The 23,403-nt window shown below is 40.5% G+C and overlaps 1 protein-coding gene across 1 annotated transcript in view; it reads left to right on the forward strand.

Annotated features, from left to right (window-relative positions):
• Positions 1 to 23,403, forward strand: part of MAGI2 (membrane associated guanylate kinase, WW and PDZ domain containing 2) — a 1,230,330-nt gene that overhangs the window by 1,109,435 nt on the left and 97,492 nt on the right. The window contains exon 18 of the mRNA XM_030216294.1: positions 3,718 to 3,937. Within this exon, the coding sequence (XP_030072154.1) occupies positions 3,718 to 3,937 (220 nt within the window). The remainder of the gene's footprint in view (positions 1 to 3,717; positions 3,938 to 23,403) is intronic.

A 23,403-nucleotide genomic window follows, 5' to 3' on the forward strand; every position in this document is an offset into this window, starting at 1 on the left:
TTAGCATCAGGTATACATGCTAATAGCACCCATGTATTTTGTAATTACAGATTGTTCTCTGAGATAAAACTTAGCCTACCTGAATCAAGCTTCTGCTACTTACACATATGTGGTGTAGGTGTATGCTGGAGGGCTAATCTCCTTCACTGGGCCGCCCTCCATGTTTTAGCTGTGTTTGGGAGTTGTATCTTGCCTGGACCACGCCCTCCCTGCTCTGCCCTCACTAAACCATACCCTCTTTGCTCTGTATTGCAGGATTTAAAATAGCTCTGTGAAAGGGTGTTATTAAGAGGGACTGGTAACTTCCTAACTCTTCCACATGTTTTCAAATAGTTTTTGTTGCTACTGAAAGACTGCTGAGGTGATGTTTTCCTACAGTAATCCAGAGAACTATGATGTACTCTGACTTGAATTTGCGCTTTTTTTTTGTTTTTCTTTGTCAGTTTCAAAGTAGAGTCAAAACTGAGGGAGTGAAAAGGGCAGGGATGTAATCCAAGCGGCTTTCTTTAAGATTAGGAAACAAAATGAATTATGACCCCCCTTCTCCCTGGGCCCTTAAGACACGTGCAGTGCACGCCAAAATGAGACTGCCAGCAGGCTACCGCGCCCCCTGGCGGTTATTTCGGATTTTAAAAAGCAACACTGGGCCTTCAAGACTAGAACAGGAGTTCTTTATTGACAAAAGGACCCAATTAAGAACTCTGTTGTCCTAGTCTTGAAGGCCCAGTGTTGCTTTTTTTGTGTGTGTATACTTTGGTTGTATGCTGTATTACCAGCTCTATTTGTTTTGGTTATTTCGGATTTGCCATGTGCCCTTGGCGCTGGGAAATATTTATTTATTTCCTCCTGCGTGCACCGTTTCCAGTGGTAATCATCAGTTGGCACACGCCAACTGGTCACTGTGTGTGTGGCACACAAGCCCTTACCACTAGATCAATGGGTAGCATTAAGGGTTCAGGCCGGTCTTAGGCGCACGCTGGTTTCGGTTTTACCACATGCCCTTATCCCATCCTATTTTTAAAAAGCCCTTTTTTTTTTTGCAGACGTGGTAAAAACTGGCCTGGCGTGTACCTGATACACATGCCCACACTACCGCAGGCATCTTCTTTCCGCAGCTTAGTAAAAGGGCCCCCTAAACCTCTTTCTAACCAGCACATCACTAATTTCTAAAGTTTAATGTTTCTCTGAAAAAAAATAACTTTGCTAATTTAAGTTTTTGTCGTCATCAGTAAATGCCAAGCTAGCTGGACATTGGTCTCAATATTGGCCAGTGCGTGGTTAGCTCCCGATAGTGGCATGGTATTGGCAATATTCAGCGCTGGTACCCAGATTGCTATCTGGGCAACTTAGGGTAGACGTTTTGCTATGATTATCAGCCCCAAAGTTTATTTATTCAGGGTGTGCATAGCCTTTGAGCCAAGCAACAGCCTTATCACAGGGCTGCCAAGAAAGTGGGTGGGGAGCAAGATTCCCCCAGGCCCAGCGCCAACAAGGCTTCCGGTGGCAGGCAGAAGGCTCTACTGCCTTGGTCTGTCTCTCTCCTACTCCTGTGTACCAGGACCCGGGTTATTACATTAATGCGTTAACCAGTGGCGTAGGAAGGGGGGGGCGGTGGGGCGGTCCGCCCCGGGTGCACGCCGCTGGGGGGTGTCGGCGCCTCGCTGGTTCCTTGCTCTCTCTGCCCCGGAACAGGTTACTTCCTGTTCCGGGGCAGAGAGAGCAGGGAACCAGCGAGGCGCCGACACCCCCCCAGCGGCATTCACTCAGCAGATTGGCTCTCCCGTCCGCCCCTCACCGCCTTCCAGGTATGTTCTCGGGGGGGGGGGGGTTGCGCTTCAGAGGGGGGAGGGTGCACCACGCTGCACCCGGGGGGGGGGGGGCGCAGCGGCGTCCCGCCCCGGGTGTCAGCTGCCCTCGCGACGCCACTGGCGTTAACACAGCTCTGCCACCAAAGGTCCTTCTGCTTGCCTCCCTCCTTTGTGAAGGACTTCCTTTTTCTGCATAGGCAGGAGGGGACGCGGACGTAAGGAGGACCAGCGGTGGCAGAGCTGCATTAATGCAATAACCCAGGTCCCCTTTATTAACTACCACCAACCCAGCACAATGTGGGGACTAATAGTCAAAGCATATAATTAATGTCCCAAACATCTATATGGAAAGCAGGATTTTTCAACACACCATCTGGTGCATGGGGATAATCAGATTAGCTGCCGCTCACAACCATACGAACAATCTTGTTCTCTCGCTACAGGCGAAATGGTGTGGTGCAAATCCTCATGTAATCCCCTTCCTTCTTTTTTTATTTATTTTTACATCTTTTATATCCCAAAACTGTGCAAATTCGCCAAAGTATATAAATATATTGCTTCTAAACATTAACTTATCTTTAAAAGGCAGCAGCTTAAAGATAACAGGGAACCCCCGCCGACATGGCCAAGTTTCGCATAGTGCTTTATCAAGGGAGAGGCTCTCTGCAACATAAACCATACAAAAGTTAATATCCATACTTACAAATAACAAACACTAACTTACTAGTATTACAATAGCATCGTTACCATTTCATCCTGCATACGCTCCTGCATATCAAAAAATGGCCGCGGCGTTTCTGCGCGAGCCTTGCATTTAAATGAGCTACAGCTGATCAAGGAAAAAGCAATACGATTGGATACTCAGTCTAAACAGGACAACCAATGAAACTGCAGCAAATACGATTACATCATCTGATTATCCCCATGCACCAGATGGTGTGTTGAAAAATCCTGCTTTCTATATAGATGTTTGAGACATTAATTATATGCTATAACCCAGGTACCGGCACACAGGAGCAGGAGAGAGACAGACCTGTGGAGAGAGTAGATGCAGTAAATGACTGGGGATGGGGTTGCTGTAGTGGGGGGGGGGGCAGTGACGGTGGCCTGGTAGGGGGTGGGGCAGCAGCAGCGGCCTGGGTGGGGGGCGGCTCTGCCCCAGGCCCAGCTTTGTCTCTCAGTGGCCCTGCCTTATCAGTGGCTAAGTGGAGTTCCTGAAACCTTCCAGTTTTATAAGAGGACACTCCTCAAGTGTGGCTCACAGCATTTATGATCCACAAAAACCCACTGATTTTGAATGTCTGGTCAATTCAGAGATAACCTGTGAGAAACCAGAGTCACCGCAGAAGATCAAAACCAGGTGGATGAACAGCGAAGTTTACCAAGTGCTGATTTTACCTGCCAGTCCTCAGCTGTTTCTTCTTAATCATGGTTCCCAGGAATGTATCACTGAATATTTAAGGAAACCCTTGAATAAGGCAGGCTTGACTGGGAGTAAATCCCCTCCAGGCGCTTTTCTGTTGAAATACAGGGAAGACAAGGGACAGTATAGCTCAGTACTGGTAGCCAAGGGAAACTTGTTGATCAGAAAATGCTAGTAATGATACACGTCTTGGAATTAAATTATACATCATAATATTTGACGTAGACTAGCTGCTATCTTTGCACAATATCCAACAGCTGAATAAGATGTTGAAAGCAGAGGGAAAGACAGTGAGTGAGCAGGTACAAAACCATTCAAATGATTTTCATGCCTAGGGCTGTATTACTGGTTGCAGCTTCACTCACCTGCTCTCAGCATTGCACAATTAAACCGGGCTGTTGTGTTGTACCTCTGTGCCCACATAGTATGTAACAAAATGATCCCTGGCATTTTTAGAAACCAAAATTAATTGTTCACCTTATGTAGTTACAGGTCAGAAGTAAAAGCAAGGCAGGATGTAAAACCAGATATAAGACAGCCTCCGTTTACAGACTACAGACAGCCTCCGGTGGACTACAGGCATCCTCCCGTAGTGGATTACCAACAACCACCACCGCTGGACTACAGGCAGCCTCCATTGATAGATTATAGACAGCATTCTCCCGACACCAGGCAATATCCACTGCCAGACTACAGGCAGTTTCAGGTAGAAACCTTCTTGCATAACTTCTCTGCATGACTTGTGACGGTTATGTGCTGTGTTCCTGTTATGGCTTGTGTGTGTTCACCTTGTCCATTGCTGTATGCATGCGAAGGGCAATTCTATAACTAGGTGCCTGTGGTTCAGGCGACCTTTTGCATGGGTATATGTGCCAAAAAAATATCACCTGCATACGTTGGCGCCCTAAGAGTTATTCTATAATGGCGCACATAAGTGCTCTGGTGTGCAAACGCAAAGGGGTGGAATATGGGCGTAGCACCCTCTTAAGCACCAGGAGCATAGCCAGACCTGTTATTTTGGATGGGCTCACAGTTCAGTTGGGTGGGCCGTCCCAAAGTAGCCCACCACCACCACTTTATCCTACATTTTGCTTCCTCTCCTTCGCCCCCAGATCTGGCCTATGCCGGCACAGCTACCTGCCCATCCCTGGTCCTCCGTGACCGTCAGTTACTTCACGGGCAGCGGTAGCGACAAGCATGATGCATCCACTACCTGCGCCGCCTGGCTCCTCGGACTTCCCTCTGCCGCATTCCGCCATCACCGATGTTGCTTCCTGTTTCTCTCTGGTGGGACGTGGCAGAGGGAAGCCTGCAGGGCACGCGCATTCAGCGGACACCCGTCGCTGTCCCTGCCTGTGAAGTTGATGAGGTATTTGCGCCAAAAAAATAGCACCTGCACACGTTAGCGCCCCATGGCAAGTGCTATGGTGTGCAAATGAAAGGGGGTGAATATCTGGGTGGGATGTGGGCGTAGCGTCCTCTTACACGCACTACATATCGAATACTATAAGCCTGTGGCACTTAGGCGCAGCCAGTTATGCTTGCCATAGACCTGGCGTAACTGGCCTGCCTACAAAAAAGAGTGGGAGGGCGACCAAGGACGCCAAAGACTGGAAGTTGTATGTTGGTACAACTTCTTTACCGACATACATCTTCCAGTCTTTGGCATCCTTGGTCACCCTTCCACTTTTTTGTTGTTGTACTGTTGTTTACCGTGGGGCGTTTTGAGTTCTCTGTCTTTCGGCGGATTTCTTCTCATATGTAACTGGCCTGCAGTGGCGTTCCTAGGTGGGGGCGGTCCGCCCCGGGTGCACGCCGCTGGGGGGGTGCCGCGCGCGCGCCTGTCCGTTGTTCGTTCCATGCTCCTTCTGCCCAGGAACAGGTTACTTCCTGTTTCGGGGCAGAGGGAGCATGGAACGAACGACGGACAGGCGCACGGCATCCCCTCCAGCGGCGTGCACCCGGGCGGGGGGGTTCTTTCGCCGGGGGGGGGGCGCTGCACCCGGGGGGTGGGGCGCATTGGTGATCTGCCCCAGGTGTCAGCCCCCCTAGGAACGCCACTGCTGGCCTGCCTACATTTTTGCATGCTAGTGCAAGTTTACACAGATATTCCATAGCGGAACTGCGACACCCATATCTCATTATAGAATAGGCAACCCTGCACAGCATTGAAGCACCTAAAGGGGGGGGTGCCCTGTTATTCAACTGCCATCTTTGTCTATATGAAAATGCAATACATAATAATATATTCCTTTACAAGATGAACGATTTGGTTGGATTCCCTATTTGAGTAAGAAGGAGCCATTAGGTTGTTCTAGCTGTAAATAATTGGCACTTTCAGAGTTGTATAAATCATATCAGAATGCATTCTATAAAGACGAAAAAGCTTCTGCTGTAAGGACATTGATGAGTTTCAGTTTGCCTTTCTTCCGAATAGGACAGATGTCCTAAGACTTAAGCCATAGATATGATATATTATAGGACTGTGTTTTGATAGATAGATTTATAAGGTTTAAACTTGTTCATGAATTGAGAGGGATGACACTTAAAAAAAACTGTTATGGGAGCCAGACAAGCTTCACGTCTGCACTAAAAGTGAATCACTTAATCCTTGAGCTATATTTATCCAGTTAAAGAGAGCCTAGATCAGAGAACTGTTAAAAAATTTAGTCAAAAATTTTTTTTTATGTAAGACTAAAGGTGAAAAAAAATACTACCCAGTGGCAGTGTTGTGTACAGGTGTAGATGTATTTTGTTATTGCATCCTTATGCAGGATAAGTGACCCAAACCTTGCAATGCTGACTTCCACTGAAATGCCTTTTTCTCCACGTCACAGTACTTAAGACTTACATGATCGATAATTGTAGACATATTGGGGTCAGCGTTTTGCTAACGTCCGCCAGTGTTATTCCTGGATATTCAATGCTGGGCCATACCTGGACTTTGGCATTGAATATCCAGTTTATTTATTTATTTATAACATTTACACCCCACATTTTCCCACCCACTGGCAGGCTCAATGTGGCTAACAACAGTCTGAAAAGGCATACATTAATCCGGCAAACAAAAAAATCAAGTACAGTAAAGTGAATAGAATGGTGAGTAATTACAGGGGAGAGGAAAAGAGGAAAGGGTAATAAAGTCCATAGGTCTTTATAGTAGTTGTAATCCAGGAATTATGGATGCAGGACGAGACCTTTAGCGTAAGCTTTTCCAAATAAACTGGTCTTGACAGATTTTCTGAAATTCAGATGATCGTGAGTAATTTTCACAGATTTAGGTAAAGCATTCCACAGTTGAGCGCTGAATTAGGAAAACGTGGAGGCGTAAGTGGATTTATACTTGAGACCATTACATGTAGGGTAATGGAGGTTTAAGTATGAACGAGATGATCTATGGGAATTCCTAAGTGGCAAGTTGATAAGGGTATCCATGTAGGCTGGAGCTTCACCATAAAGGATTTTATGGACCAGGGTGTAGATTTTAAAAATTATTCGTTCCTTTACTGGAAGCCAGTGCAATTTCTCACGAAGTGGTCTTGAACTGTCGAACTTTGATTTGCCATAGATTAGTCTAGCAGCTGTATTCAGGCGGTTTGTAGTTTTTTGAGAAGCAGTTCTTTGCACCCTGTGTATATACCATTACAGTAGTCGAGATGGCTTAAAATTAGTGATTGAACTAGGTTACGAAATACATCTCTAGGGAAATAAGGTTTTAATCGTTTTAGTTTCCAAAGAGAGAAAAATATTTTCTTGGTGGTGGAGTTCGTTTGATTCAACAGTGTTAAGTTTCGATCGACAATTATTCCAAGTATTTTTAGGCTCTCAGAGACTGGCAGGGTAAGGTCAGGAGTGATTAAGGTTGAGGGTTTGAACTTGTTATAGGGAGAGGAGAAAATAAGGCGATGAGGTTTCTCGGTATTAAGTTTTAATTTAAAAGAGTTAGCCCAGGTGAGCATGGTATGTAATCCAAGCTTGATTTCATTGGCTATTTCGTTTAAATCTTTTCTAAAAGGAATATAGATAGTGACGTCATCCGCATAGATGAATGGGTTAAGACCAAGTTTTGAAAGAGCTATGGCTAAAGGAATCAACATGTAGAGTTTAGGAGGTGCCAGCTAACACATAGGGCTCCTTTTACTAAGCGGCAGTATTCCTCACTATACAGGAAGTACCGCCGGGCTACCACAGCAGCCCAGCGGTACTTCCCACCCCTAGCCTTCTGTCATTTTTGGCACTACAAAAATGTATTTATTTTTGTAGCTCTGGAGTGTACCTGGCGGTAATCAGGCAGTGCTGCGCGCTGCCGGGTTAATGCAGGAGCCCTTACCGCCACCTCAATGGGTGCTTCCCCCCCCCCCCCCCCCCGAAATGGCCGCGCAGCAAGTGCTTTACTTGCCACATGGCCATTTCCTGCAGGAAAGTGAGAGTTCCCTTTTACCAGCTGCAATAAAAGGGGGCCTTGGCATGCGTGTAAAACACGTAACAATGCCAGCGCCGGCCTCTTTTTGCTGCAGCTCGATGAAAGGGACCCATAGGCAGTTAAGTTAATATTCAGAACTTACCTGGCCTTGGGTTGCCACATAAAGATAGGACTGTGTTTTGTGCGGTTGCCCTGGTCGGTTAAATGGTCAAGTGCTGACTCCATCCCCGGAGCACCCCTAAAATAGCTGGTTTTCATTTAGACGGCAAAAACTGGTTAAGTGTTGCTGAAAATTAACAGATATCCCCGAACAAGCGATTTAACCAGTCAGCGTCTGTTTCTGGCTGGTTAAATCTTTTTGAATATCGACCAGCTAGACTAGTTTTACTATATTCAGTTGTGTTATAAACAGGGCTTTTTTTGAGGGTGTACTGAGTACCGGCACCTTTTCCATTGTCTGCTACAATTGACCCATGGACCCCAAGTTTTAATGAAAGAGCTCAGGCTCTACACAACAATTCTGCCTTGTCATAGATTCTGTGACTGGTTGCAGGGGGCCTGGCTATTGTGGGGTGGATGAGTCCCTCAGTGGTCACCCTGAAGGGTGGCCTGGCATTTGAGTTCCGGCACCTTTTTCACTAGAAAAAAAATGCACTGGTTATAAATGAAAAATACGTTGACTTTCTGCATTGGCTTTTGGTTACAGAACCTGTTAACGTTTGATGATGAGATTGGAATTGGCCAGATTTGGATGTCGTTGCTATTGCATTCTGTCTGTGTGAAATGAGGTGCTGGTTCCTCTTTGCTGGATTAAAAAAATAAATAAATAAAGCAAGCAAACAAAAGCAGCCGTAATAGTTCGTACTTATTTTCAGCTTTGGCAGGTATGCCAAAGATATTGAGTTCAAGTTCAGTCTTGTTTGATATAGCGGTAGCCTATAAGCAAGAATAAGCAGTTTGCAGGCCCAAAAAAGGGAGATTGATGAGGGGAAGTACTCAAGACAGCCAGACAGAAAACAAGGAAAGGACAAGAGGAAAGATGCAGTTCTAAAGGAAGAAGGACCATACAGGAGAAAGGAAAGCACAATAGGAGAACTTCAAATCCAGGCCCTGTGCTCATAGATTGTACATTGTAAGGCAAGTGAAAAGAGGAAAGTGTTTAATGGTTATGAAGATTCAGGGAAAGCTGATGAAAAATAAAATGGCTTAAGTGAAGATTTAAATTTGAATAAAGAGGGTTCCAATTTTAGGTATAATGGAAGACTGTTGTGTGGTGTCCGGGCAAATCTGACTAGCAGAGCAGGTTTTAGACATGGTGGAACCCAGGGCAGAATTAAGGAGGGGGCCCATGACCCCCCCCCCCTCCCCTGATCTCCCCACCTGCATTGCTACTATGTGGTCCAGGCATCTCTTCCTCTTCTCCCCACCACAAACCATCTCCCTCCCTTCCCCTCACCTTGCTGTGTTCATTAAAATTTTTTATTTCCCTTCTCAGAGGGGCCCCGGCGTGGCAGCCATCCTTACAAACTGCCTCCGGCTGTCCCGAAGCTTTCCTTCTCTGCCGCGATCCGCCCAGGCGGAAACAGGAAATTGTGTCAGAAGGGAGCAGATTGCGGCAGAGAGTGAAAGTTTAAGGATAGCTGCTGCTCCAGGGCCCCTCTGAGAAGGGAAATAAATGGTTAAAGAAGATCGGGAAGGGAGGAGAGAGACTGTGGTGGGGAGAAGGGGAAGAAATGCCTGGAGCTGTGGGGCCCAGGGCAGCTGCCCTGTTTGCTCCCCCCCCCCCCCCCCCCTAACACCGGCCCCAATGACTATAGTAAGTGGTATTGTGAGGATCAATGCATAAACAAACAGGAGACAGTATACTGCAGAAGCAGAACAGACAACCAAACAACAGCAGCGATCCAAGGAAGGACAAACCCTGCAAGAAGTTTATCCAAATGTCAACATTATTGGAAACAGGACCCAACCTGGCCAAGTTTTGAAAAACCTTCGTCAGGGATCACATACGTTTCTACAATACATTCACAGATTCAGTGCATGTACTGCAATACCTGCAGACAGTGGCGTACCAAGGGGGGGGGAGGTGGGTGCACACCGCTGGGAGGGGTGCCACGCGCCGGTCAGCGTCGTTGGTTTCCATGCTCCCTCTGCCCCGGAACAGGAAGTAACCTGTTCCGGGGCAGAGGGAGCATGGAAACCAACGACGCTGACCGGCGTGCGGCACCCCCCCCCAGCGACGTGCACCCGGGGAGGGGGTTCTTTCGCCAGGGTGGGGGGTGTCCCTTCGCCAGGAGGGCGCTGCACCCGGGGGGGGCGGGACGTATCGGCAATCCACCCCGGGTGTCAGCGCCCCTCGGAACGCCACTGCCTGCAGAGAAAAAGCTCTGGTCTAGTTCCAAAAGTCAAGTCTCCAGCCCAAATTCAAAAAGCACAGTTAACTGTGTAAAACACAATGCAAATGCAATCAAGCAAACCAAATCATACTAAACGTAAAAATGGGTGCGTGAATGGACATTTGTGTGCATTCAATAATAATTTTTTTTTTTAAAAAGGCTAAAACAGTGTGTACATAGCACATATAGTTGTCAGTAGTGCTTGCAAGCAGCTCACTCTAAAATATAAATAAATAAAAATGTCTACAGTGTGCTCATAAAAACCAGTGCTTTTTTTGTAGAAAAAAAGGTGCCGGTACTCATTATGGGCGGGGTCACCACATATGGCTCCACCCCTATGATAGCCACACCCACATTAACCACACCCCCTACACCAGCCATGGCGCATATAAACAGACGAAAGAAAAAACAAAAGAACAGAAGAACTCAAAAGAACCAGACTCAAAAAATAAATAAAAAGCCAAATTTATTGCACGAGACCCTACACGGTCCGTGTTTCGGCCAAACAAGCCTTCCTCAGGGGTCTAAAAACAAAAACAGAATATTCAATACATCATAAAACTAACATATAAATTTAAGATAAAAATACAAACATATAAATTTAAGATAAGAATTAAAATGTCAATGATAAACCGCAAAGATGGCATATTGCTATAATGGTAAGAATATAAACCATAAACATGTTACTATAATGGTAGGAATATAAACCATAGATATATGAGAGTATCTTGAGCAAAAGAAGGATGATAATATAACCAAGAACATATGCAATAAATAATAATAATGATGCGTACAAAAACTGCACAAAATTGAATTTACATAAATATTTTCATGAAAAAAATGAGATAATGACATACCTATAAATTGGCTTATATAAATGTTCATATATGCATCCAAATATTTATTCAAATTCGGACAGATCTAAATAAAAACATATATATAAAAATAAATATACATATATATGAAGAGAATATATTGACCACCACATTTAATAACATGAACTCCACAAATGTATGAGCGTGGTTCAACTTAACGATAATATGTGTTATATCCCTAGAGAAAAAACTGAGTAAATAGTTACCACAAACGTTTATGCAAATGACACTAATTGCTAACAAGGATAGGCATCCAAGAAGATGAACGTCTGAATTATATCGTAGTTTACCTATTGTAAAAAGGTAATATTCAAAAAATGTTGGCAGAGGTAAAAAGGTAAAATTGGAGGCATTGCAAGCTAAAGGGTTTTATAATAAACATTTTCTCTAAGGGTAACGCTCTAGTGAAGCGATTGTAAAAAATATATGTACATATATATAAAAGAAGACCTTTCAATGCATTTCAAAACACAGTTTATGGCTAAATTTAGTAATGAGAATCGGCGAAAATGTATGTTCACATCCCTGTCAGCGAAATTAAAGTTGATATAAATAGGGTTCAAAATAGCGTGCACCATTAATATAAATGTGTTCATGTCCGATAAAGTAAAAGATTTGCCTGCTGATGCTGTCCCAGCCGATTCATACGCCATGAAATCGAATTGAAAACCAGAATAGTGAGAGCGCTGTAATTTGAAGTCTAAGATGACGTGAGCGTCGTGAAATAACATCTGACTTTCTTGAGAGCCAATAGGGATCAAGACCAAAATGGTTTGAAAGAAAACAGGGTAACAAGGCGAACTGTCAAAGAGTAATCAGTGGCATGTACCAGCTATGCGCTGATCTAAATTGTCCGCTTGAATAATGGCTTGCATGCAACACATTTTAATGGATTGACGAATAATATAATGAACAAGGCTGCACCAAGCACCAAATAGCATGAATGTGAGGTAACAGATCAGACTGTTTAAAAGATATAATACGATAATCACAAATGTCCACTTAAAAAATAATATTCGTTTTTGATGAAGTATAAATACGGCTGAAAGTAGCAGGAGTGTGGGGTGAAAGGGCAGCCTGTCAAAGGCAGACATAGTGCGATATATATGGTTGTCCACTTAAATAGTAATCTATATGCAGTTCATTTTTGATGGAATATGAATAGAGCTGCATCAAGCGCAAAGCTGATAAAATATCTTATATGGTGTGAATAGGAAAGTGTAATCATAAAATAATGCAAATATATCGAGACTTAAAAACGAACGATATATAAAAAAGATTGTTGCTACAAAAAATGTATTAGTTCCAACTCCTTATTTAAACCATTTGGGGTTACTGTGTCCAATTCATGAATAGCACGTTGTTCTGCTCTCAACAACATGCTGTCTAAGTTACCACCTCGCCAGCCTTTTTTAAGTGTTTTAAAGATAAAAAATTTAATGTCATCTGAATTGTGTCCAGCCTCTATCCAATGGTTTACCAAGGGTGCCGTCCTAAGTTGTCTCTTAATACAGCTACGGTGCTCTATAATTCTAACCTTGATCATTCTATTAGTCTTGCCAACGTATATTAGGCCACAAGGGCATAGGACTATATATACTACATTTTGTGTTTTGCAGTCACTATTGAAATTTAATTTATAATGTTTCTGAGTCTTAGGATGTATAAACTCTCGTAAGGTCAATGAATGGGTACAAACAGAACACGTATTGCAGGGTTTATGGCCATTTTTCATTACTACAGATCTATCCAATATAGGGAGTGCTGATGGGACTAAGCGATCTTTTAAGTTTGGATTTTTGGAAACGGCGAATATAGGTGTGATGTTCTTAAAGCAAGGGAGTGTCTGTATAATGTGCCAATGTCTTTTGATGATATTTTTAAATTGATGGCTATGTGAAGAGAACCGGAAATTACATACAATATCGGGGGCAGTCTTTGATTTACCCCCAGTTTGTAAGAGTTCTTCTCTTGTTATGTCACATGCTCTGCGGAAGCCTTTCCTAATGCATGTTTTGGGATATCCTCTTTGAATAAACCTATCTGAAAGAGATTTTGACTGTTGTAAAAAGTCTTCTGTATTGGCACATATACGTTTAAGTCGCAAAAATTGACAGAAAGGTAAATTATCTTTCAAAGCATGGTTATGATAGCTTGTATAGTGTAAATAGCAATTGCGGTCAGTGGGTTTCTTGTACAATGTAGTGGTTAGCCAATATTGGTCTTTAATAACCAATACATCCAAAAAGGAAATTCTCTCCATATTATATTGCATCTTGAACTTCAAATTGGTGTTGAGACTATTTAGCCAACCATGAAATTCGTGTAATAGTTCTATGTCGCCTTTCCACAGGATGAAAATATCATCTATATACCTCTTGTATAGTTTAATCTCTTGTTTATATGGATGATCCTCATAGAAGATTTTTTCAAATTTTGCCACATACAGGTTAGCTATATTGGGGGCCATACTGGCCCCCATGGCTGTCCCTTTAATCTGTAGGTAAAAGTTACCATTGAAAGCAAAATAGTTCTTGGTCAAGGCTAAAGTGGCTAAGGTCAAAATAAGCCGGTTGGGAATCCTAGTGTGGGTTTGCCTATCACAGATGATTTCTTCAATGATTGCTAGTGCTTCTAATTGAGGGATATTTGTATATAGTGACTCTATGTCTAGAGTGACTAGAATTACTCCCTCCAAATCACCATCATATTCCTCAAGTATGTTAATAAAATGTGCTGTATCCCGTATGTAAGATTTAATTAAGGGGATATATGGTCTCAGAAAGAAATCTGTAAAGATAGACAACGGCTCTAAAATGGACCCATTAGCTGAAATAATAGGCCGTCCTGGAGGATTTTCTGTATCCTTGTGAATTTTTGGTAAAATATAGATTGTAGGGATGGTAGGATGTTCGTTCACCAAAAATTGTCTCTCTTTGAGTGTTAGATAACCCATCTTATTAGCATAATCTACAACTTCAGTAATATCTCCTTTCAAAGTTTCTGTGGGATCCTGTGGTAGACAGACATAAAATTCAGTATCGTTTAACTGCCGCATAATTTCAGCAATATATGAAGTTCTGTCCATAATCACTAGACCACCTCCCTTGTCAGCTGGTTTGATAACTATATTATGATTAGATGCAAGGATATCCAATGCCCTATATTCTTCTTTGGACATGTTGTAGTAAGGAGATCTCGTTCTATTAGATTCTGTGTCAGTGATATCTCTGAGCACTACTTCATAAAAGGTTTTGATTGTAGGATCCATTGGGCCCGGAGGGATCCATTTAGATGGTTTCTTTACTACAGACGTGTCTGTATAGGAAGTGGAACTGGTAGAAAAAAACTGTTTGATTTGTAATTTTCTCTGAAATTTGAACAAATCAATGCGTGTTTGTAATGCATCATAATTGGATGTGGGAGAAAAGGAGAGACCCTTACGTAATAGCTGATTTTCTAAATCTGTGAGATGGTGTTGTGATAAATTGAAAATGGGAATGTCGTCTACCAACCGGGTTGGAATCTCTTTGGACCCCCGCCCCTGCCTCTGCCTCTTCCTCTGCCTCTTCCGCGGCCCCTGTTGTAAGGATAGTGGGGAACCGAGGGTGTTACCACTATGTTGGAGTTGTATCTGTCTCTTCGAGGGCGGCTCTGCTGCCAAAGTTGCTCTAAAAAATGATGTGTAGAGGAGGTGTGTGTAATGGGGCTAGAGAGAGGGGATGTAAATGGTTCATCATCTGACATACTTCTGATTCTTTTACGGCTCCTACCTCTGTCAGCTGATGTAGGAAGATCTTCCGTATTGTGATGTACCTCAGCCTGTATGGTTATATTATCTTTATTATGTAAACGGTGGGTATCCGGTCTACTTAAATGTCTATGATTCAAACCATATATGTCATGAGAATCTGTATGAGATTGTGATATTCTTGTTTTTTTAGCTTGATACCTTACTTTTGCCTTAGCCCATGGATATATTGTGCCTCTGCGATAATCATCAATGTCACGTCTAAACTTTTCCATCTTACCTTTTTTTAACTCATGTCTAAAATTTTTGCTGCGGTTATCAACATCTAGTATAATATCATGAAAATGCTTGTCATCCTTCTCAAGAGATTCTAAGTCTTTTTGAATGACGCCTTTCAGTTCCTCTGCTTTCTGTTTGGCTGTCTCTATAAGAAGGATCATAAGATCCAATGAGCATTTGTTTAAAATCTTACACCAATTGTCCAAAAAAGTCTGGTCCTCCTGAAAAATGGTGGGCCCTTTCATAATCCTTAGGCCACGGGGGATCCTCTGCTGTCTGCAATATTCCAAAAGAAATGAATAGTGTAAATCCAGCCTAATGGTATTCTTCTGCTGTAGAACCAGGTTAGACCATCTTTCCAATAAAATGGAGTCTGTTTCCAAGTCTTCTTCCTCCATGAGGGGTGGTTGGGACTGTAACAATCCATTAATGTGGTCTCCTGAGTAACTGAGCAGATCCTCCCATGGACGGAAAGCCATGTCAAGGCCCAAACATAGGACAACAAATGTCCAAAAACAACAAAGAGAGTCCAATTCTCCCGTAAACAACAACAGAAAAAACAAAAGAACGGAAGAACTCAAAAGAACCAGACTCAAAAAATAAATAAAAAGCCAAATTTATTGCACGAGACCCTACACGGTCCGTGTTTCGGCCAAACAAGCCTTCCTCAGGGTCTAAAAACAAAAACAGAATATTCAATACATCATAAAACTAACATATAAATTTAAGATAAAAATACAAACATATAAATTTAAGATAAGAATTAAAATGTCAATGATAAACCGCAAAGATGGCATATTGCTATAATGGTAAGAATATAAACCATAAACATGTTACTATAATGGTAGGAATATAAACCATAGATATATGAGAGTATCTTGAGCAAAAGAAGGATGATAATATAACCAAGAACATATGCAATAAATAATAATAATGATGCGTACAAAAACTGCACAAAATTGAATTTACATAAATATTTTCATGAAAAAAATGAGATAATGACATACCTATAAATTGGCTTATATAAATGTTCATATATGCATCCAAATATTTATTCAAATTCGGACAGATCTAAATAAAAACATATATATAAAAATAAATATACATATATATGAAGAGAATATATTGACCACTACATTTAATAACATGAACTCCACAAATGTATGAGCGTGGTTCAACTTAACGATAATATGTGTTATATCCCTAGAGAAAAAACTGAGTAAATAGTTACCACAAATGTTTATGCAAATGACACTAATTGCTAACAAGGATAGGCATCCAAGAAGATGAACGTCTGAATTATATCGTAGTTTACCTATTGTAAAAAGGTAATATTCAAAAAATGTTGGCAGAGGTAAAAAGGTAAAATTGGAGGCATTGCAAGCTAAAGGGTTTTATAATAAACAGTGGTACATGCCACTGATTACTCTTTGACAGTTCGCCTTGTTACCCTGTTTTCTTTCAAACCATTTTGGTCTTGATCCCTATTGGCTCTCAAGAAAGTCAGATGTTATCTCACGACGCTCACGTCATCTTAGACTTCAAATTACAGCGCTCTCACTATTCTGGTTTTCAATTCGATTTCATGGCGTATGAATCGGCTGGGACAGCATCAGCAGGCAAATCTTTTACTTTATCGGACATGAACACATTTATATTAATGGTGCACGCTATTTTGAACCCTATTTATATCAACTTTAATTTCGCTGACAGGGATGTGAACATACATTTTCGCCGATTCTCATTACTAAATTTAGCCATAAACTGTGTTTTGAAATGCATTGAAAGGTCTTCTTTTATATATATGTACATATATTTTTTACAATCGCTTCACTAGAGCGTTACCCTTAGAGAAAATGTTTATTATAAAACCCTTTAGCTTGCAATGCCTCCAATTTTACCTTTTTACCTCTGCCAACATTTTTTGAATATTACCTTTTTACAATAGGTAAACTACGATATAATTCAGACGTTCATCTTCTTGGATGCCTATCCTTGTTAGCAATTAGTGTCATTTGCATAAACGTTTGTGGTAACTATTTACTCAGTTTTTTCTCTAGGGATATAACACATATTATCGTTAAGTTGAACCACGCTCATACATTTGTGGAGTTCATGTTATTAAATGTGGTGGTCAATATATTCTCTTCATATATATGTATATTTATTTTTATATATATGTTTTTATTTAGATCTGTCCGAATTTGAATAAATATTTGGATGCATATATGAACATTTATATAAGCCAATTTATAGGTATGTCATTATCTCATTTTTTTCATGAAAATATTTATGTAAATTCAATTTTGTGCAGTTTTTGTACGCATCATTATTATTATTTATTGCATATGTTCTTGGTTATATTATCATCCTTCTTTTGCTCAAGATACTCTCATATATCTATGGTTTATATTCCTACCATTATAGTAACATGTTTATGGTTTATATTCTTACCATTATAGCAATATGCCATCTTTGCGGTTTATCATTGACATTTTAATTCTTATCTTAAATTTATATGTTTGTATTTTTATCTTAAATTTATATGTTAGTTTTATGATGTATTGAATATTCTGTTTTTGTTTTTAGACCCCTGAGGAAGGCTTGTTTGGCCGAAACACGGACCGTGTAGGGTCTCGTGCAATAAATTTGGCTTTTTATTTATTTTTGAGTCTGGTTCTTTTGAGTTCTTCCGTTCTTTTGTTTTTTCTGTTGTTGTTTACGGGAGAATTGGACTCTCTTTGTTGTTTTTGGACATTTGTTGTCCTATGTTTGGGCCTTGACATGGCTTTCCGTCCATGGGAGGATCTGCTCAGTTACTCAGGAGACCACATTAATGGATTGTTACAGTCCCAACCACCCCTCATGGAGGAAGAAGACTTGGAAACAGACTCCATTTTATTGGAAAGATGGTCTAACCTGGTTCTACAGCAGAAGAATACCATTAGGCTGGATTTACACTATTCATTTCTTTTGGAATATTGCAGACAGCAGAGGATCCCCCGTGGCCTAAGGATTATGAAAGGGCCCACCATTTTTTCAGGAGGACCAGACTTTTTTGGACAATTGGTGTAAGATTTTAAACAAATGCTCATTGGATCTTATGATCCTTCTTATAGAGACAGCCAAACAGAAAGCAGAGGAACTGAAAGGCGTCATTCAAAAAGACTTAGAATCTCTTGAGAAGGATGACAAGCATTTTCATGATATTATACTAGATGTTGATAACCGCAGCAAAAATTTTAGACATGAGTTAAAAAAAGGTAAGATGGAAAAGTTTAGACGTGACATTGATGATTATCGCAGAGGCACAATATATCCATGGGCTAAGGCAAAAGTAAGGTATCAAGCTAAAAAAACAAGAATATCACAATCTCATACAGATTCTCATGACATATATGGTTTGAATCATAGACATTTAAGTAGACCGGATACCCACCGTTTACATAATAAAGATAATATAACCATACAGGCTGAGGTACATCACAATACGGAAGATCTTCCTACATCAGCTGACAGAGGTAGGAGCCGTAAAAGAATCAGAAGTATGTCAGATGATGAACCATTTACATCCCCTCTCTCTAGCCCCATTACACACACCTCCTCTACACATCATTTTTTAGAGCAACTTTGGCAGCAGAGCCGCCCTCGAAGAGACAGATACAACTCCAACATAGTGGTAACACCCTCGGTTCCCCACTATCCTTACAACAGGGGCCGCGGAAGAGGCAGAGGAAGAGGCAGAGGCAGGGGCGGGGGTCCAAAGAGATTCCAACCCGGTTGGTAGACGACATTCCCATTTTCAATTTATCACAACACCATCTCACAGATTTAGAAAATCAGCTATTACGTAAGGGTCTCTCCTTTTCTCCCACATCCAATTATGATGCATTACAAACACGCATTGATTTGTTCAAATTTCAGAGAAAATTACAAATCAAACAGTTTTTTTTCTACCAGTTCCACTTCCTATACAGACACGTCTGTAGTAAAGAAACCATCTAAATGGATCCCTCCGGGCCCAATGGATCCTACAATCAAAACCTTTTATGAAGTAGTGCTCAGAGATATCACTGACACAGAATCTAATAGAACGAGATCTCCTTACTACAACATGTCCAAAGAAGAATATAGGGCATTGGATATCCTTGCATCTAATCATAATATAGTTATCAAACCAGCTGACAAGGGAGGTGGTCTAGTGATTATGGACAGAACTTCATATATTGCTGAAATTATGCGGCAGTTAAACGATACTGAATTTTATGTCTGTCTACCACAGGATCCCACAGAAACTTTGAAAGGAGATATTACTGAAGTTGTAGATTATGCTAATAAGATGGGTTATCTAACACTCAAAGAGAGACAATTTTTGGTGAACGAACATCCTACCATCCCTACAATCTATATTTTACCAAAAATTCACAAGGATACAGAAAATCCTCCAGGACGGCCTATTATTTCAGCTAATGGGTCCATTTTAGAGCCGTTGTCTATCTTTACAGATTTCTTTCTGAGACCATATATCCCCTTAATTAAATCTTACATACGGGATACAGCACATTTTATTAACATACTTGAGGAATATGATGGTGATTTGGAGGGAGTAATTCTAGTCACTCTAGACATAGAGTCACTATATACAAATATCCCTCAATTAGAAGCACTAGCAATCATTGAAGAAATCATCTGTGATAGGCAAACCCACACTAGGATTCCCAACCGGCTTATTTTGACCTTAGCCACTTTAGCCTTGACCAAGAACTATTTTGCTTTCAATGGTAACTTTTACCTACAGATTAAAGGGACAGCCATGGGGGCCAGTATGGCCCCCAATATAGCTAACCTGTATGTGGCAAAATTTGAAAAAATCTTCTATGAGGATCATCCATATAAACAAGAGATTAAACTATACAAGAGGTATATAGATGATATTTTCATCCTGTGGAAAGGCGACATAGAACTATTACACGAATTTCATGGTTGGCTAAATAGTCTCAACACCAATTTGAAGTTCAAGATGCAATATAATATGGAGAGAATTTCCTTTTTGGATGTATTGGTTATTAAAGACCAATATTGGCTAACCACTACATTGTACAAGAAACCCACTGACCGCAATTGCTATTTACACTATACAAGCTATCATAACCATGCTTTGAAAGATAATTTACCTTTCTGTCAATTTTTGCGACTTAAACGTATATGTGCCAATACAGAAGACTTTTTACAACAGTCAAAATCTCTTTCAGATAGGTTTATTCAAAGAGGATATCCCAAAACATGCATTAGGAAAGGCTTCCGCAGAGCATGTGACATAACAAGAGAAGAACTCTTACAAACTGGGGGTAAATCAAAGACTGCCCCCGATATTGTATGTAATTTCCGGTTCTCTTCACATAGCCATCAATTTAAAAATATCATCAAAAGACATTGGCACATTATACAGACACTCCCTTGCTTTAAGAACATCACACCTATATTCGCCGTTTCCAAAAATCCAAACTTAAAAGATCGCTTAGTCCCATCAGCACTCCCTATATTGGATAGATCTGTAGTAATGAAAAATGGCCATAAACCCTGCAATACGTGTTCTGTTTGTACCCATTCATTGACCTTACGAGAGTTTATACATCCTAAGACTCAGAAACATTATAAATTAAATTTCAATAGTGACTGCAAAACACAAAATGTAGTATATATAGTCCTATGCCCTTGTGGCCTAATATACGTTGGCAAGACTAATAGAATGATCAAGGTTAGAATTATAGAGCACCGTAGCTGTATTAAGAGACAACTTAGGACGGCACCCTTGGTAAACCATTGGATAGAGGCTGGACACAATTCAGATGACATTAAATTTTTTATCTTTAAAACACTTAAAAAAGGCTGGCGAGGTGGTAACTTAGACAGCATGTTGTTGAGAGCAGAACAACGTGCTATTCATGAATTGGACACAGTAACCCCAAATGGTTTAAATAAGGAGTTGGAACTAATACATTTTTGTAGCAACAATCTTTTTTATATATCGTTCGTTTTTAAGTCTCGATATATTTGCATTATTTTATGATTACACTTTCCTATTCACACCATATAAGATATTTTATCAGCTTTGCGCTTGATGCAGCTCTATTCATATTCCATCAAAAATGAACTGCATATAGATTACTATTTAAGTGGACAACCATATATATCGCACTATGTCTGCCTTTGACAGGCTGCCCTTTCACCCCACACTCCTGCTACTTTCAGCCGTATTTATACTTCATCAAAAACGAATATTATTTTTTAAGTGGACATTTGTGATTATCGTATTATATCTTTTAAACAGTCTGATCTGTTACCTCACATTCATGCTATTTGGTGCTTGGTGCAGCCTTGTTCATTATATTATTCGTCAATCCATTAAAATGTGTTGCATGCAAGCCATTATTCAAGCGGACAATTTAGATCAGCGCATAGCTGGTACATGCCACTGATTACTCTTTGACAGTTCGCCTTGTTACCCTGTTTTCTTTCAAACCATTTTGGTCTTGATCCCTATTGGCTCTCAAGAAAGTCAGATGTTATTTCACGACGCTCACGTCATCTTAGACTTCAAATTACAGCGCTCTCACTATTCTGGTTTTCAATTCGATTTCATGGCGTATGAATCGGCTGGGACAGCATCAGCAGGCAAATCTTTTACTTTATCGGACATGAACACATTTATATTAATGGTGCACGCTATTTTGAACCCTATTTATATCAACTTTAATTTCGCTGACAGGGATGTGAACATACATTTTCGCCGATTCTCATTACTAAATTTAGCCATAAACTGTGTTTTGAAATGCATTGAAAGGTCTTCTTTTATATATATGTACATATATTTTTTACAATCGCTTCACTAGAGCGTTACCCTTAGAGAAAATGTTTATTATAAAACCCTTTAGCTTGCAATGCCTCCAATTTTACCTTTTTACCTCTGCCAACATTTTTTGAATATTACCTTTTTACAATAGGTAAACTACGATATATTCAGACGTCATCTTCTTGGATGCCTATCCTTGTTAGCAATTAGTGTCATTTGCATAAACGTTTGTGGTAACTATTTACTCAGTTTTTTCTCTAGGGATATAACACATATTATCGTTAAGTTGAACCACGCTCATACATTTGTGGAGTTCATGTTATTAAATGTGGTGGTCAATATATTCTCTTCATATATATGTATATTTATTTTTATATATATGTTTTTATTTAGATCTGTCCGAATTTGAATAAATATTTGGATGCATATATGAACATTTATATAAGCCAATTTATAGGTATGTCATTATCTCATTTTTTTCATGAAAATATTTATGTAAATTCAATTTTGTGCAGTTTTTGTACGCATCATTATTATTATTTATTGCATATGTTCTTGGTTATATTATCATCCTTCTTTTGCTCAAGATACTCTCATATATCTATGGTTTATATTCCTACCATTATAGTAACATGTTTATGGTTTATATTCTTACCATTATAGCAATATGCCATCTTTGCGGTTTATCATTGACATTTTAATTCTTATCTTAAATTTATATGTTTGTATTTTTATCTTAAATTTATATGTTAGTTTTATGATGTATTGAATATTCTGTTTTTGTTTTTAGACCCCTGAGGAAGGCTTGTTTGGCCGAAACACGGACCGTGTAGGGTCTCGTGCAATAAATTTGGCTTTTTATTTATTTTTTGAGTCTGGTTCTTTTGAGTTCTTCCGTTCTTTTGTTTTTTCTGTTGTTGCATATAAACAGACATCATTGAAAATATTACAGTACTATAGGAGAAAAAAAATATCGTGATTTTTTTCATTATAAATAATCAATGTAAGCTCTTACAGCTCCAGTATACCCAGTGCAAAATAAGACAGCCAATGTAAATTCTCAAATTGGACATATTACAAACACTAAAATGAAAATAAAATGATTTTTTTTCTACCTTTGTTGTCTGGTGACTGTTTTTCTTTCCATATTGGTCCCAGTCTGTGATTCTGCTTTCCTTTGTTTTCGCTTAACTCTTCTGTGCCATTTGTCATTTTTGTCTCCTTTTTCTTTGCTTTCTTCAATATTTTTCAGGCTCTCTCTGTCCAGATTTAATTCATTCTTACTATCCATTCTTTAATTTCCTTCATCTACCTGTGGCTTTTCATCTTTTCCTCACCCTTGTTCTCCCCATGCCCCTTCCTCTTATTCTCCAGTCTTTCTCTATTCCCCTTTTCCATCCAGCAGCTCTGCTTTCTCTCCCCATCCTTCCAGTGTCTCCCCTATTTCTTTCTGCATTCTTCCATCCAGCGTCTTCCCTCTTTCTCTCCCCATCTTTCCGTTTTCCCTCTCTCTCTCCCCATCCTTCCATCTGATTTTCCCCCTCTCTCTCCCCATCCTTCCATCTGTTTCCCCCTCTCTTTCCCCATCCTTCCAT

This window comes from Microcaecilia unicolor, chromosome 10 (assembly GCF_901765095.1).
Source record: "Microcaecilia unicolor chromosome 10, aMicUni1.1, whole genome shotgun sequence".
Taxonomy (NCBI): Eukaryota; Metazoa; Chordata; class Amphibia; order Gymnophiona; family Siphonopidae; genus Microcaecilia; species Microcaecilia unicolor.